At 62.7% G+C, this 15,494-nt stretch overlaps 2 protein-coding genes across 6 annotated transcripts in view; one reads left to right on the top strand and one right to left on the bottom strand.

Annotated features, from left to right (window-relative positions):
* Positions 1–656: 656 nt before the first annotated feature.
* SMIM24 (small integral membrane protein 24) lies at positions 657–1,779 on the top strand. The gene is made up of 4 exons (XM_030966817.1): positions 657–853; positions 1,248–1,362; positions 1,471–1,509; positions 1,619–1,779. The coding sequence occupies exons 1-4, from the start codon at positions 784–786 to the stop codon at positions 1,713–1,715; spliced, it is 321 nt and encodes a 106-aa protein (XP_030822677.1). The 5' UTR covers positions 657–783; the 3' UTR covers positions 1,716–1,779.
* Positions 1,780–4,992: 3,213 nt separating this feature from the next.
* The window catches only part of NFIC (nuclear factor I C), a 41,649-nt gene continuing 31,147 nt past the window's right edge, over positions 4,993–15,494 (bottom strand). For 2 of the 5 annotated variants that reach the window (XM_030966629.1, XM_030966628.1), the window contains exons 7-11: positions 14,299–14,427; positions 14,000–14,184; positions 12,485–12,644; positions 10,818–10,903; positions 4,993–8,594 (exon numbers count right to left, since the gene is read on the bottom strand). In XM_030966629.1, coding sequence (XP_030822489.1) covers positions 8,577–8,594; positions 10,818–10,903; positions 12,485–12,644; positions 14,000–14,184; positions 14,299–14,427 — 578 coding nt within the window. In that variant the 3' untranslated portion in view covers positions 4,993–8,576. The remainder of the gene's footprint in view (positions 8,595–10,817; positions 10,904–12,484; positions 12,645–13,999; positions 14,185–14,298; positions 14,428–15,494) is intronic. The other 3 variants (XM_030966630.1, XM_030966631.1, XM_030966633.1) reach the window with 3 other exon arrangements.

Below are 15,494 nucleotides of genomic sequence, written 5' to 3'. Positions count from 1 at the left end.
AGCCCCTGACTTAAACCCCGGCTGAGGCTGGATCCCTGCACCCCCAGTCTTCTTCTTAACCCCTTGAGGAATTTCCACAGGCAGGGTGGCCCTGGCAAAGTCCACTGTGCCTCGCTAGGTGGGTACCCTCTGCCTCAGTTTTATTGTGCCCTGGTGGGTGGGCACCCTGCCATGGTCCCCCTGAGCTAATCCTGCCAGTGTTTCACTCTTGACAGTCTGTGGGCACACACTCCCTGAGGACATGATGGGGTCCCACCTGGGATTGTCTGGGGGCAGCTGGCTCGTGCCCAGGGGAGGGCTGGGGGTGGCCTGGCATTGCCCACCCCTCTGTGCCACCCCATCCCGATGGGATCTGCCCCAGCCCTGCCAGCTGGGATAGGGGGAACCAGGCAGGGTGGGCACTTCTCCACCAGATCACCCATCTGTCCCTCCACCTGTGCCCACACCCACCTGCCCACCTGCCTGTCTCTGCCTCCATCCACCTGCCCACCCTGCGGTGGTCCCCAGTCCTGGGCACAGGGACATGCCTGTCCTTTGCCACGCTGCTCCCGGAGGTGGTGGCTGCTGGGTGTGGTGGGGTGCCAGTGCCTGAGCCAGGGGAGTGGTACCACCTGCCAGGGGTGACAGGAGTCACGTTGCCATGGTGCTTGGTGCCACTTTGTCCTCTTGGGGCCAATAAAGGCGCCTGTTGCCCTGCGTGCAGAGTGCAGGCACGATAGCAGCAGGTGACAAAAGCTCAGCTCCAGGAGCAGGATCCAGACATTCCCCAGCCTCTGCCCAAAAATGCCGAAGCTCTTGCAGCCCCTGTCGCTCCTGCTCGTCCTCGCTTCCACCGCCCAGGGACAGACTGGTAAGTGTCCCCGTGCCACTCTGTGCCCTGGGGTACCTGGGGAGGTGGCCAGGCCTCCCCCCAGGCTTCAGATCAGCTCCTGGGAGACCTTTCCAGTGGGACCAGTCCGTCCCAGTGCTCCAACAGTAACTTCAGGTGGCAGAGCAGAAAGATCTGGAGATGCCCACCTGCTGCCCCAGTGCTCCCCACTGCACTGGGGACAGGTGAGCTGTGTCGGGAGTGGCTTCCTTGGTACCCAAGGGACACTGGGGAGGGGGAACACTGAGTGTCTGCCAATGTCCCATCCCATAGGGGGTCCCATCTCGTGGGGGGGTCCCATCCCCTGAAGCACGGAGCTCCCCTGAAGCTGTCCCCATCCCTGTCTTTTCCCTTGCCTGTCCGCTGGCCATGCAGGCACGCGGCCCCAAGGTGCTGCAGCCGTGGCTCATTGGCCTCACGGTGGTCGTCGTCTTCCTCTTCGCTGTCTTCGTCGTGCTGCTCGTTAACCGGCTCTGGAGTCTCAGGAAGAAGAGGTTGGATGGATGCGGGGGGCGGGGGGTGCTGGCCAGGGGAAAGCTGCGCGGAAGGTTGCCATGGGCTGGGGCAGGGTTGGGCACCGTTCAGCCTCTCTCTCCTCGCAGGAAGGAGAACGACCACCCGGAGACCCTGGAGACTGACAGGTACCACAGCCCGGGTGCCCCGGGGCAGCACCGGGACACCCCCACACCGGGGCCACGGCCGCGGTGCCGGTGCAGCGCCCGGCCGACCGACGCTCCCTCCCTCCCGCAGGCTGGAGCGCTCCGGCCACGTCAACCCGGCGGCTGAGGACTGGGCAGAGCTGAGGGACGACAGGGAGCAGAGCAAGGCCGCGGCCACGTCCTTCTGAGTGCCCCCCGCACCCCCGTGCCCGCTCCGGGGCGCCTCTGACGGGCGCCGCAGCCTCACCCCGTCCGCGGGCCGGGAATCCGCGCCGGGTTTCGGCGACAGCCGCGGCCACCGTGGCACCTTCCGCCCGCGGCCGGCCCGGCTGGGACCAAGACCCGGCGCGGATCACCCGCTCGCCGGACCTGAACGGGAGGGCGGCGGCAGCGGGGCCCTGGCCCGGCGGGGGTCCCGGCCCGGCGGGACGAGGAGAGCCCCATCCCCAGACGTGCCCACTAAAGGTTTCCCCAGCCTACCCTGGTGTCAGGCGTGTCGTGTCCCCGCGCGGGGAGGGGGCGGTCCGGCACCCCTGGGTGCCGCTCGGGCAGGGGACAATGGCCGGTTCCTGGGCAGGGCGGGGCCGGTGTCCAGCCCCCATCGCTGCCAGGCCAGCCCGGAGCGAGGGGTGGGCACCGAGGGGACACGGGGGCTGGGGACAGCCCTGAGGCTGTCCTGAGCAGTGCTTGGGGACCGTGGGCACCGCGGGGGTGAAGCGCAGCTTCGGCCAACGCCGATCCACGGGTGATGTCAGTGACGTCACACCGCCGTGCGGTGACGTCACGCGCATGAGGTGGTGACGTCCCGAGGCCAAGTCTGAAGCAGAGGAGGCGGCGGCAGCTCCGAACTCCCACGTGAGCCGCGGCTGCCCCCACCCGTGTCCTGTCCCCTGCGGGCTCCCGGCTCCGTTCCCTCCTCTGGGGGCCTGGGTGCCCCCCCGGGGCGGGGCTCTGCTCCCCCCAGTGCCCCCCGTGCCCTCCTCCCCCGCTCGGACACCCGTGTTCCCCCGCTTGGGCACCGTGCCTCAGTTCCCCCGGGGCAGCGAAGGAAGGGCGGAGGCGAGCTGGAGTTGAAGCATAGCTTGTTTAATTTTTATACATTTTTTTTTTTGTCTTTTTTTTTCGTTTTCACTTTTTGATCTTTTTTTGTGTGTCAGTTTTTTCTTTTTTGTTTTTTTCTTCTTTTTTGTCTCTTTTTTCTCTTTTTTGCATAGGGAAGGGGGGGGAACAACAACAACAACAAAAAAACAACGGGAAAAAAAACCAAAAACAACAACAACAAAAAAAAAACCAAACAAACAAAAAAACCAAAACAAAAAAGAAAACCAAAAAAAACCCCCAAAATCCGTATCAGGGTCAGTAAGTGTATGTAGGCAGGAGCGGCGCTATCGGTAATGGCTGCGTACAATGGTATAATCAAATATCGTGAAGCACCAGGGAGGCGAGCGGGGGTCGGGGGGCTCATGCGGGGCCAGGGGGCGCGGGGGGCGCGGGGGGCCCGGCCCCGGCCCGCGGCCCTGGTGCGCTCGCGGTGTGTATCGGCTGCGGCAAAGCGAAAGCGAGAATCCGGCGAACGAGTAAAATATAACTGCGGGGAGGGGGCACCCCCGGCCCCGGGGGAGCGGGGACCCCCGAAAAGGCGGGCGGGGCAGCCGGCGGCGCGGAGGCACTGCGGCGGGATTTTTGGTTTGGGTAAGAGGCGCGGTCCGGCCGGCTGCCGCCTCGGCGCCTTTTTGGGGCGGTTTCTGTCCTTTTGCCGCTCTTTGCCCAGGGGTGGGATTTTCCCCCAACCCCGGCTCCACCTCCCGCCTGCCCACGGGCATCGCGCGGGGCGCCCAGCGGGGCACGCGATACCCAGAGCGGCGCCCATGGACCGGGGCACCCCTGGGCATCGCCTGGGGCACCTGGAGGGGCACCCGGAGGGGCGTTGGTGGGTACTGCTCGAGGCACCCAGAGGGGCACCCGTGCACCTGGAGCACCCAGAGGGGCACCCGTGGGCATCACCTGGAGCACCCAGAGGGCACGTTGATACCCGTGGGCCCCACCCAGTGGGGCACCTGCCATGACCACGCGCCAGGGTCACTCCCGGGGCACCCATCACCAGGGGCACCCATACCAGCCGGTGGTGGGATACCCGGGGGGGGGGCAGAAAGCAGCAAATTCCAAACTCCGAGTACAAAAAAAACCAACCAAAAGAAAACAAAAACAGAACCAAACAAAAAGCAAAATAAAAAAAAAGAAAAAAGGAAAAAGCCCAAACTCCACCAAACGAGACATATATATATATATATATATATATACACACATATACATATATATATATATATGTATGAGATTTTATATATATATATATTCCTTTGCGATTTAAAGTACCTTAACTGTGTGGGGGCCCGCGCCCCCCGCCGGCCCTGCAGCCCCATATATATATATGTGGAGATATATATATATATATATATATATGTACAGGTTATTTGTTTTATTTATAGGTCACAAGGACTATTTTAATTAATTTTTTTAAGCCGACGAGCCCGACTAAAAACCCTCTAGGAGAGACTGTAGTGCATGAAACCCCCGCGGTGATTGTCGAGCGGAGCCCCCTCGTATCCCCATCCTGCGGGGGACCCCCCCAGAGCTTCCCCAGGGATGGGGTGTTCTCCACCCCGGCTTTGCGCTCACCCCGACCGTGGCCATCGAGGCCGCCAGGAGATAAAAAAAAAGAAGGGAGAATGATTAAAAAAATAGAAATAATAAAAATGAGTGGTGCCCCCCTCCCCCGCGGAGGAACCGGGGGTGTTGCATATTCCCTTTGGGCAGAGCCGGGGGTGCGGCCCCGGGGGTGTCGGGGGAGCAGTGCAAAGACCCCGGGGGCACGGGGGGCTCCCCGGCCCCGCAAGGGGAAGCCCCCGGCACGCCCCCCCCAGTGCCGCCCTACGGGCTGGGGGGCGCCGAGTTGATTCTTTTTTGCCTTTTTAAATTTGGTTTAAGGTGCTTTTCTTGCCGAGGGCGGGTTTTGGGGGGCTGCGGCCGCAGCCCGGCCGGACTTGCAGCCGGCCCGGGGCGTGGGGAGGCGGCAAAGAGGGGGCAGGGGCGGCCCCGGCGGGGTCCCCGCGGGGACCGGGGGCTCCGGGGCTTCCTCGGGGCGGGGGGCCCAGGCCCGAGGGGCGCCAGCGCCCCTCCCCTCCCCGGGGCTGGCCGAAGGGGCTGCCCCGGTGCCCCCGCTCCCTCCCTCCCTCCGCTGTCACTGTCACCGTTTAAAAATGTTTTTTTTTTTTTTATTTTTTTGCTTTGAGCTGAGCCTTTTCCAGCCTTAGCCCCCCCTCTTTTTTTTTTTTTTTTTCTATTAAAAAAACCCTCTCTTTTTTTAAAATTTTGTCTTCTTTCGCCCCTTTTTTTTCTTTTTTAATTCTAATATTTCATTCTCCCCCCTCCCCCCCGCCCCAGCTGGACGCCGCCCCCACTCCCTCCTTGCATTGTCCTTGCAGAAATCAATACTGCACCTTGCATAAAGAAGCGTCTCCCAAGGCTCCCCCCAAGGTTCTGGGACCCTCAAACCAGCCTCAACTGTGGGCGAAACCCGGCGGACGCGACCACCCCGTCACCCCCTTCTAATACTTTTGGACACCAAAAAAAAAAAAAAAAAAAAATAAAAGAAAAAAATTAATAAAACCAAACCGAACAAACAAACAAAAATTAAAAACTGTTGACGACGACGTTTCTTCATGCCCGAGCAGCAGCGATGCCGGTGCCACCCGCCCACCGGTGTCACAACCCGCGTCAGTTCTCAGCCCCAGGGAGCTCGGGGGTCTCCAGCCGGCGGAACGCTGGGGTTTTAAGGCAAATTCAGGGTTTTTCGGGGCTGGGGGGCCCCTGCTCGGCAGCGGGCACAGCAGGGAGAGGCGGCAAGAAGGCCCCTCCTGCCGCTGCCCGCCGCACCCCGGGGATGAACGGCTGGGGGGAGGCGGGGGGAGGCTGCGAGCCCCTGTCCCCAGCCCGGGGGGCACAGCTACATTCACACGGTTCCATTCCTGTACGAGAGCAGCCGGGCTCAGCCCTCCTGGCCCTGCGCCCCGCTGAAAACCAACGAAAAACCGGGGGTGCCCTAAGGGGGAGCGGGGGGAGCTGTGCCCGGCCCGGGGCAGCCCCGCGGGTCCATCCCCGCTCCTCCGTCCCGCACGGAGCCCGGCGCGCCTCGCTCGGCCCTGCCCCGCCCGGACACCGCGGCCCCCCCGAGGGGGTCCCTGCCGCCTCCCGCCTCGCTGCCTTTGGTTGCTGGAAGCAGAAAAAAACAAATCAAAACCCCCCAAAAGGGAAGGAAAACAAAGAAAAGAGAGGCAAAGCAAAGGGGCGGCCGCCCCCCCGGCCGGCCCCCCCCACAGCTATTGCATATTCCGGTGTGTTGGCGCAGAGGATGCATCGGTATTACCAACTGGAAGACGTTTCTGAGGGGGAAAATCTGTTAAAAAAGAAGAAGAATAGAGAGAAAAAGGGACTTTTCCGGCCGAGAAGAAGCCATGCAGGAGGCGAGGGGGGGGCAGCGGCCCCCGGCCCCCCCGGCCCCCCGGGAGCCCCGGGCATGCAGCGACTCCCTCGCACTGATATCGGGTCCAGTAATACTTAGGCTTCGAAGGCAAGGCACATCATGTGGTATAAAATTTCGTGCAAATTAGGAAAACATGGATTTTTTTTCTTGTGTGTTTTTTTTTACGGCTGTTTTTTTCTTTTATACAGATTTTTTTTTTTTTTTTTCCTCTTTTTTTTTTTCTCTTTTGCTGAAGGGGAAGGTAGAGCCGGTTAATAAGAGTCTGCCATGCACAGCATCAGCCAGCCGCGGCTGGGTTGAGCCAGGTCACCAGATCCTGTTAAAGCACCATGCAGTTTATTTGTCTTTTTTTTTTTTTTGTCTTTTTGTCTTTTTTTATGTGTTTCTTTTCTCAGATCTTTAAAAAAAACAGGTTTCCCTCTCCGCCAAGCGCTTTTTTTGTTGTTTTTTCTTTTCTTTTTTCTTCTTTTTTTTTTTTTTTTTTTTTTTTTTTGTTGGTTTTCTCCTTTTCTTGTCCTTTTTTTATTATTTTTCTGTCTCCCGGGATTTCCTGCGTCAGCCCTTTCCCCGGTGTCTCGTTGTGCCGTCCCGGGGGGTGGGAAGCGGGGGGAAGCGGGGGAGAAGCGGGGGGCACTGGGTGGGGATGCGATGCCGCTGGTCCTCGGGGCAGCTCTGGGTGCCAGGGCACGGGGCCAGCCGGGTGGCGACGGCGGCCTCGGTGACACCCCCTGGAGCTCCTGGACCTCCGCGGTGGCTTCTCTCCATCACCTTCGGGTGTTCCCTGGGCCGGAGATCCTTTGGGGATCAGTCTCCTCATCTCGCTGGGGACAACGGGCACCTTCGTCCTCTTCCTCCTCCTCGCCTCGGCCGTCGCGGGGGTCCCTCTGCTCTAAGGCACTGCCACGTCCCTGCGTCCCCTTCCCGGCCACGCTGTCACCGCACGGGACGGGGGCGGCCGAGCGCTCCCTCCCGCGCTGCCCCGGCCGGGGGCTCCTCCGGGACCCCTCCCCGCCGCAGTTCAGGCACTTGACGCGGGGCCGGGGGCTCCGGGGGACTCCGAGGGGCTCCGGGGGGCTGGCTCTGCCCTCGCCGTCGCTCGGGCTTCTTTGTTCCATCCTTTTGTATCCAAAAAAAAAAAAAAAAACCAAACCCAAAAAACCAAAAAACCAAACCCAAAAAAACAAAACCACCAAACCCAAAAACCCCAAACCAGCCGTCCCGGCAAGCCGGTGCTGGGGACTCCACCTCCTCCTCCTCTTCCTCTTCCCCTTTTTTTGTGATTTTGTTTTCTTTTCTCTTCTTCTTTTTCCTCTTTTTTTTTTTTTTTTTGATGATTCCCTCTTAAAAGTGCATTTCCTACAAAATGTGCAACACGAGCGCACCCTGCCTCCCCCCGGTACCTGTCCACAGGAATGCATAGCTCAAACACACGGACGCACGGCCCCCCTCCCCCAGCCCCGCGGAACCCCCCCGGGCGCGGGGACACGGCTGGGGACACAGGGACACGGCTGGGGACACACGGGGCCCGGGCCGGTGCAGGCTTGGGGAGGAAGGCGACCAGAGAGACGGTGACCGGTGCCTTGGCACGACGGTGGCCGCCGGGCTGCGACAGTCCCCGTGCCGCGTCCCCGATGGAACCGGGGTGCCACCGCCGCTGTGACGCGTGGGGCCGTGGTGGGAGCGTCCCGACACCGTGTCCGAGCGGGAACCGAGGTGACACCGCCGCCGCGACCATCCTGGCCGTGCCCATGCACCCTCTGTGGTCACAAGGCCCCTCCTCCTGTGCCACCCGCTCGATCCGCTGTGCCACCGCACAACCGTCACCGTGTCACCGCAGCGCGATGTCACCGCAGCGCGATGTCACCGTCCCCGGGGCGCTCGCACAGCACCGAGCGCCACCCGCCCGACCGGGAGCGCACCCACTCCGCGGGGCTGCGGCAGCGGGAGGGGGTCCCCGGCCCAGCCCCGGGAGCCCCCGACAGTCTGGGGCCGGGGAGGTCGGCGGGGGAGGTTTTGATCTTTTTTACTCACATAGAGGCAAGAACGAGAGTCAAAGCCGTTTGCATATTCGGCGAGCGGCCGGCGGGGCCGGGAGGCATTGCTGGCACCGCTCGTGTCAGGTCTCAGCGCGGCGCTGGCCCACGGGGTAAATAATAGTGTTTTTTCTTTCTTTTTTTTTTTTCTGTTTTTCATGTTTCTTTGTTTTCTGGCGAATCGCCGGGGTGGGGAGAAAGGTCCTCCTGGGATGGGTTGTTGGTTTGTTTGTTTTTTGTTTGTGGGTTTTGTTTTTTTTTTTTTCCCCATTTTAAAACAGTTTGACCCTTTTCCTTCTTCCTTTCCCTTGCTCTTTCCTTCGGGTGTGGGTTTTGCTTGTCGTCGTCGTCGTCGTCGTGAGGCCGCGCTCTCCGTCGTCACCGCAAGGCTGGGCCTGGTGCTCGGGGACGGGGATGTTCCTCTGGGGGTGCCTAAAGCAGAGGAGAAGGGAGGCGAAGGGGCGGCACGGCGGCGGTTATCCCAGGTACCAGGACTGCCGGGAGAGAGGAGAGAGGCCGGCGTTAGTGCTCTGCCCCCGGAGCTGCCCCGTCCTCCCGCCGGTCCCCAGAGCCCGAGACAGCTGTCCCTGCGCTGTCCCTGCGCTGTCCCTGTGCTGTCCCTGCGCTGTCCCTGTGCTGTCCCTGTGCTGTCCCTGCTCTGTCCCTGCGCTGTCCCGGCTCGGCGCACGGGGCTCGGTCCCCACTCCTGCGCTGAGTTTGTCCGTCCTCCGCACCGCGGCCAGCCGCACTCCCCTGGGGCCGGTTCCTCGGCACCTTCACGGCAAAGGGAGGCTCTCCCCCGGGCCGCCTGGGGACAGGTAGGGGGGTGGCACGGCTGGGGACCCCGCGAGGTGGCCCCCTGCCACCCTCCCATTGTTTCCCCCCCAGCCCCAAGTTCAAGTTCATTCCCGATTACCTCATGTCTGGTTTCCGTTGGAAACGAGACAGCTCGGGGCCGCTGCTTCCCTTAACCCTTCTAGGCCCTGCCACACATGACCAGAGCGTGGCAGGTCTCAGCTGCCCCTCCTGGGACACCAATTCCTACCCCCGTGCCTCAGTTTCCCCAGGCAGGGCATCCCCGAGCCCTGGGGAGCCTTCCTGAGCACGACTAGGGACACCCATGACAGGGACCCTGGGGGTCCTGGGACTGCGAGGGGCTCTGACCCCTATCTCTGGACAGAGACCTGGCCCCCCGCTCCTCCAAGGCCCTCCTGGTGCTGCCCCAGGTCTCCTCTTTAGGGGACCAAGGCCCTTGGAGTGCTGCCCACCCCACATGCAGGACTGGGGAAACTGAGGCAGGGTGGGGGGTGTGATCAGAGCCGGGTCCCCCATGTTTTTCCTCTGGAACGGCACAGCACCCTCGGGTGTCCCAGCTCATGGTTCCCAAATCTCATAGCCTGGCACAGCACAGCACCCCCAGGTACCCTGTGTCACTGCCCACAGCCCCCAGGTGCCCACACCCCAGCACAACACCCTGAGTACCCCCCAGCCAGGGCAGCACCCCAGGGTGCCCCAACATGGCACTGTCCACACCCCATCCCTCTGTCCTGTCACCCGTGTCACCTGCCAGGCAGGACTGCAGCTGCCCCTGCAGGGAATGCTGAGGCCAGACCACTCATGTCACAAGTGAGGCCAGGAGCTGCCACCCCTGTCCTGGCACCATGGCACTGCCTGCAGCACCAGTGCCAGCTCTGGAACCCAGGACTAATGGAAAGCCCCTGGAAAGGCACACACGACCTCCTGCTGCAGCTGGGGTGGCCACGGGCACAGCTGAGTGAGAGCAGTGCCCGTGCCCACACTGAGAGGGACCCACGGTCCTGGTGCTGCTCCTTTGGGGATGTCCTGGGCACCCAGGCAGGGTGGTGCCAGGGGTTGCCAGGCAGGACACAGCCAGAGCACGGCAGTGACCTCCCTCAATGATGGAGGACTTGTGGTGGCCCTGAGCCACCAGCAGTGCCTAAAGCCCTGGCACTGGGTGCCCGTACCGAGGATGTCACAGCAGCAATGCCCATGGGCCCCAGCGGTGATGCCAAGGCAGTGATGCTCACAGCAGCAAAGCTGGCAGTGGCAGTGCCAGAGCTGCAGTGCCATGGTGGTGATGCCCACGATGGCACTGCACATGGAAATAACCCCACAATGGTGACGTACACAGCAGTGGTGCCCAAAGTGGCATTGCCACAGTAGCAACACCCATGGCAGCGATGCCGTGGCGGGGACGTCCACAACAGCAATGTCTGCAGTGGCCAGGCCAGTGGTGGCAATGCCCACAGCGGTGATGCCACTGCTGTGGTGATATTCCTCATGGCCTCAGACATGGTGGCAAGGCCACAGCAGTGATGGCCACAGAGGTTACATCCACAGCAGCAATGTCCCACGGCAGTGATGCCACAGTGGCAATACCCACAGTAGTGCCCACAGCAGCAATGCCCACAGGTGCAAGAAACATGGCAGCAATGCCATGGCGGTGATGCTGTGGTGGCAATGCCCATGGCAGTGATGCCATGGTGGCAATGCCCTTGGCAGCGATGCCACGGCAGTGATGCCACGGCAGTGATGCCACGGCAGGGGCATCATGGCGGGGAAGCCCACATCAGCAATGTCACATCAGTGACAGCCACAATGGCAATGCCAGCCCTGGCCATGCCCACAGTGATGCCACGGTGAGGGTGCCTGGGGCGAGGGCAGGAGGGTCCCCCCAGCAGCATCCCCGCTCTCACCTGTGCCTGATAGATACTCCCAGGATCCCTTGGTCCTAATCCCACGAAGGAACGGTTCGCAGGGGGCGTGCCTGGTGCAGAGTAGGCTGGGGAACAAACGAGAGCTCATTAACGGGGCTGTGGGTGGCACTGACATTGTCCCCCCAGGGGCCAGGCCCGGCCCTCTCCCTGGCACTGCTGGGACGGAGCTCCCTGGCACCCGGTGCTGGCGACCAGGCGACGTCCCTGGCTGTGACCTGCTGGCAGGCGGATGGAGCCCAGGGGTGCTGCACCCAGGGCTGCTGTGCTCGGACGGTGCCACTCTGAGGCTGGAGGGGCAAAGTGCCCCAGGGTGCAGGCGCAGATGGTGCCCCTGGCTGTGCCCGCGCTGTGGCTCCCAGAGCTGAGCTGCCACGGGGAGAACAATGGCAGTCTCCAGTTCCACTTGGCCACGTCACCCTGCTGCCACCTCCATCCCTCAGCTGGGCATCCAGCAGTGGGACCTCCAGCTCTGCTGAGCCTCTGGGTTCAGCCCTGCTGGAAGCAGAGTGCTGCCAAGAGGAATGGGGGTTTTGGAGCCAGCTGTGCCCCTTGGGGACAGTCGGTGTCCTCCTAACGCGTCCTGCCCTGAGCCTGCAGGAACTTGCACTCCTCTGTCCCTCCCCAAGGCTGTGACTCCATTATCAGCCAGGCCATCCCACACTGTCCCCTCCAGATTGTCCAGGCTTTGGCTTCTCCATGCCATGGGATCTCCACACCTGCTGACCAGCTGCTGGCAATCAGCCATGGCCCATTACCCAGGGACAACGGCTCAATCAGGCAGGGCTTGCCCGTGTGGGGACACAGCAGCCACTTGGTGTACCATGTCCCATGGGTACAGCAGGATGGGAACAGGAACAACCCCCTCGTAGAGTGTGGCGACGGCACAGTGTCCCACCACTGCAGCACACACCCCCGTGCCAGGCTGGGGTGACACCAACTCCCCTCTGGCTGTTGGGCCCAGCACCCAAAACCCTCCTGGCCAAGGCATTTATGGCCCCTGAGGTGGAGGGGAGGCCAAAGAATTTGTCAGCCACCGTGCTAACAAACCCCCAGGTGCCACCTGTGAAGCGCTCTGGGGGACCCACACACAGTCCCTGCTCTGGTGTCACCTCACATCCCCAGCAAGACCAGAATCCCCGGCGCCAAGGACCCCCAAGGCAACAAGAGTACAAGAGCCCACACAACACACCAGGCACACTGTCCCTAGTCCCAGTGCCACCCGCGTGCCAGCTGCTCCCCGTTCCCGGCAGCACAGCCACCACCATGGTGGGATAAACAGACACGGAGAGACCATGGCCTCCCCCACGGCACTGCCCACACCGAGGGTCGGGGCAGGACACTGCTTTGGAGAGCCCTGCCATGGCTCCACTCATGCTCAGAGGGACAAGGGGCTCGAGCTGGTCCCCAGGACCAGCACACAACCCCTTGGCTCAGCGCCCACAGCGGCCACTGGCCCAAACCCTGTCCGCTCCGACCTGCCTGAGACCCAGCAAACTCATGGCGTGCCAGCTGCCGCCCTCTCCCCGGCTGCGGGGAGGCCACCTCCGCCAACATCCCCCCAGCACGGGACAGGGGGACACCCTGGGGGGCTGTGAGAGGAGGGGCCAGCCGGGCCGGGGAGCAGGGTGGGCGCCGCGGGTGCTTACTGGGTGATGTCGGCGAGGTCGTCCCTCCCTCGGAAGTTGTCGTGGTGGATTTGGTGTCAGGAGAGACGGCCAAGCGGGGCATGCCGGGGGGAGGTGGCGGCGCCAGCATCTGCGTGGGCAGGTAGTGGCTGGGCACTTTCATTTGACCACTTCCATTTAACTGGGGACAACACAGACAAAAAACAAACAGCACAAGCCATTAGGATGCACGCGCACAGCAGCACGGCCGGGGAGCCCCGCGGACAGCCCCGGCACAGGCACGGGGTGTCCCTCACTGCACACATGAGTTTGGTGGGTCTCAGAGCAGCCCTGAACGGTCGGCGCCGGCAGCAGGCAGGAAATGACGGCGGGACAGGAGGGGTTTGGGGGGCTGTGGAGGCCATGCTCCATGGGGATCATGACCCAGAGTGGCGCACGCTGCAGCTGGGACCCCTCTCTACAGTGACAGGGGGGTCTCTGAAGCACTCCTCGGAGGGGTAAGGGCACCCAGAGCCTCCAAAGGCTCCTGCACCAGTGCTCCATGCCCAACCTGGCCGTGGGCTGCTCCTGATCCAGTGTCCAACAGCCCAGCACTGAGCCACCACACAGGGGAACAGTGGCCATGCCCCTCACCCTGGCATCAGCCCCTGCTGGAGAGGGGAAACAGGCAAGTGGGGGGCAGAGGTCAGTCAGAGGGGCTCCCCAAGAGCTCTGCATCTGGGAGGACAAAGGGGGCCACAGGACAGTATGGGAGCAGGAACACCCCCAGTGTCTGGCTTTGGGTATGAAGGGTGCCCTCCACGGGGTGTGTGTGGTGCTGGTGGTGTGGGGTGTGTTGTGTGTTGGGGGCTCTGGGTGTATGGGGTGATGGTTTGGGGGCTGCACTCACTGGGTGCTGTGTGTGTCATGGTGCTGGTTACAGTGGCTGTTTGGTGATGAGAGCATGGGGTGTGGGGTGATGGCTGTGTGGGTGTGTGGGGTGCACTGGGTGCATGGCAGTGCAGGGCACTGTGGCAAGGGAAAGCCCACAGCAGCACAGTGTGGCTCTGCCACCCCTGTGGGGACACTGGGGACATGGGTACAGCTCCAGAGGAGCTGACAAGTCACCCGTGGGCTCTGCAGGTGGATGGGGCACATCAAGCCCATCACTCTCCCAGACACGCTGGTGGACAGTGACTCCAGGAGATGGTCACACACCCCTGGCAGACACCTTGCTCCCCCAATACCCCAACACCAGCTGACGGCTCAGCCCCAGCACCCCAACACCCGCGGTGCCCCGTGCTGGGCCGAGGCACAGCACCTCCATCGCCGCAGACACGAGGTGCCAACACGGAGCAGGCGCAGCAGCGCTCTCGAGCCAACGCACGGCACGGCTGGAGCTCAGCCCCACGGAACAGCCCGCCGGTGCCACCGGCAGACCCCGACCCCCCCGTGCGGCGGCAGAGGCGACAGCGGCGGCACTGGTCCAGGGGACTCTCCTCGGGCAGCCCGGCTGGCAGCAGCCCCCGGTGCCCACGGACAAGGCTGCGTCCTTACCGGTCCGGGCTGCTGGTTGGACGGGTCGCAGGCCAGCGAGACGAGATCTTTGAGCGGGTCCTGCGGGTTGAGATGAGGCGGGTACCGGATGGCCGTGTGCGGGAAGTAGGTGGAGGCCGTCTGGGGAAGGATGGAGGTGGTGGGGAAATGCAGCGCAGACGATGGGTGCGGGCTTCGGGCGATACCTGCGGGTGACAGCAAAAGGGGACACGCACCTGTGTCACTAGCTAGTGGCTGCCCCAGCCCCCCGACCCCTCAGCGCTCACTCTGTGCCTCGGTTTCCCTGGCAGGACACTCACCACTGTGCACAGCAATGACGGGACGGTGGTGCTGTGTGAAGCTGCTCAGCCGGGGTGAGGAGTCCTGGGGTGATGGGCTGTTGAAGGGGGACTTGTCCATCTCTGTCTTCTTCACAGTGGGGGAGATGCCTGGGGAAAGCGGGGTGCAACATCAGGACCTGCCATGGGACCCTAAATCCCATGGCTGCTGCCATCTCAGTGCAGTGTTGGGGGAGCTCATTCCGGGGGCAGGGGGCACCCCGGGCTCAGGGTGGGCACGGGGAGGGTGGTGGTGTGAGCATGTGTGTGCTGGCAGGAGGGTGGGCACGGGGGCACCTCTGAGGGCACCTCTGGGGGCACACCTGTGTGGATGAATGTGTGTGCATGTGTGTATGTACCAGCACAGCTCTGTGCCTGTGTGGGTACTCACACAGCTGTGCACAGGTGTGTGCTCCTGCAGGTGCGTGCATGCGGGTGCACACAGCTCTGTGTGCGTGTGTCCCACCCCGGTGGCAGAAGTGGGTGCCCTCATGGATGCCACTGTGGCCCTGCAGCACCCACCTCCCCTGGCACTTGGGGCTGGGGGCTACAGCAGCTCCTGGGGAGGCAGAGAGGTGCCAGCACGGGAATGATCACCCCAGAGACCCCTGGCAGCAGTGGCTGCCCAGGTCCCCGAGGCCACCCCAGGGCATTGGGCTGAGTGGGGGGGTTGGCAGGCACGTTAATCCCCTGCCTCTGTGGCTTAAGCTCTGGACATTTGGCCCGGGCCTGGTAATGGGTTTAGCCCTTTCTCAGTCGGGTGTTAGGAGGATTTCCCAGAACATCCCGTACAGGATTGCCAAGCCCCCTCCCCGCCGCCAAGGCTGAGCCCCCCCCACCAGCCACCCTCACCCCTGCCCGGGTCAGGCCACAGATGCCCTGGCGCAGCTCCCTCCTGCCTCCATGCACCACTTTGGGAAGGGGGCTGCACCTTCCCCAGACCCCCCCCGCACCAGCCCCACGGGGCAGGATGGGGTACAGTCCCTGCACACACAGGACACAGTTTGGGGGCTGGACCTGCATCCCCCAAACCTCCTTACACCAGGATTGGTGCCTCCAGCCCTCCAGCCAGGCACCCCCAGGCACTGGCAGGGCTGGGGGTCTGCTGTGGAGCCCACCCCGCTGCTGGGGGAGGCAGGAGAAGAGCTAAGGGAGGAGGAAGAGGAGCAGCTTCTTTG

This window comes from Camarhynchus parvulus, chromosome 28 (assembly GCF_901933205.1).
Source record: "Camarhynchus parvulus chromosome 28, STF_HiC, whole genome shotgun sequence".
NCBI lineage: Eukaryota > Metazoa > Chordata > Aves > Passeriformes > Thraupidae > Camarhynchus > Camarhynchus parvulus.
Note: the sequence above shows the minus strand (reverse complement) of the source record. Positions and strands in the feature narration are given on the sequence as shown.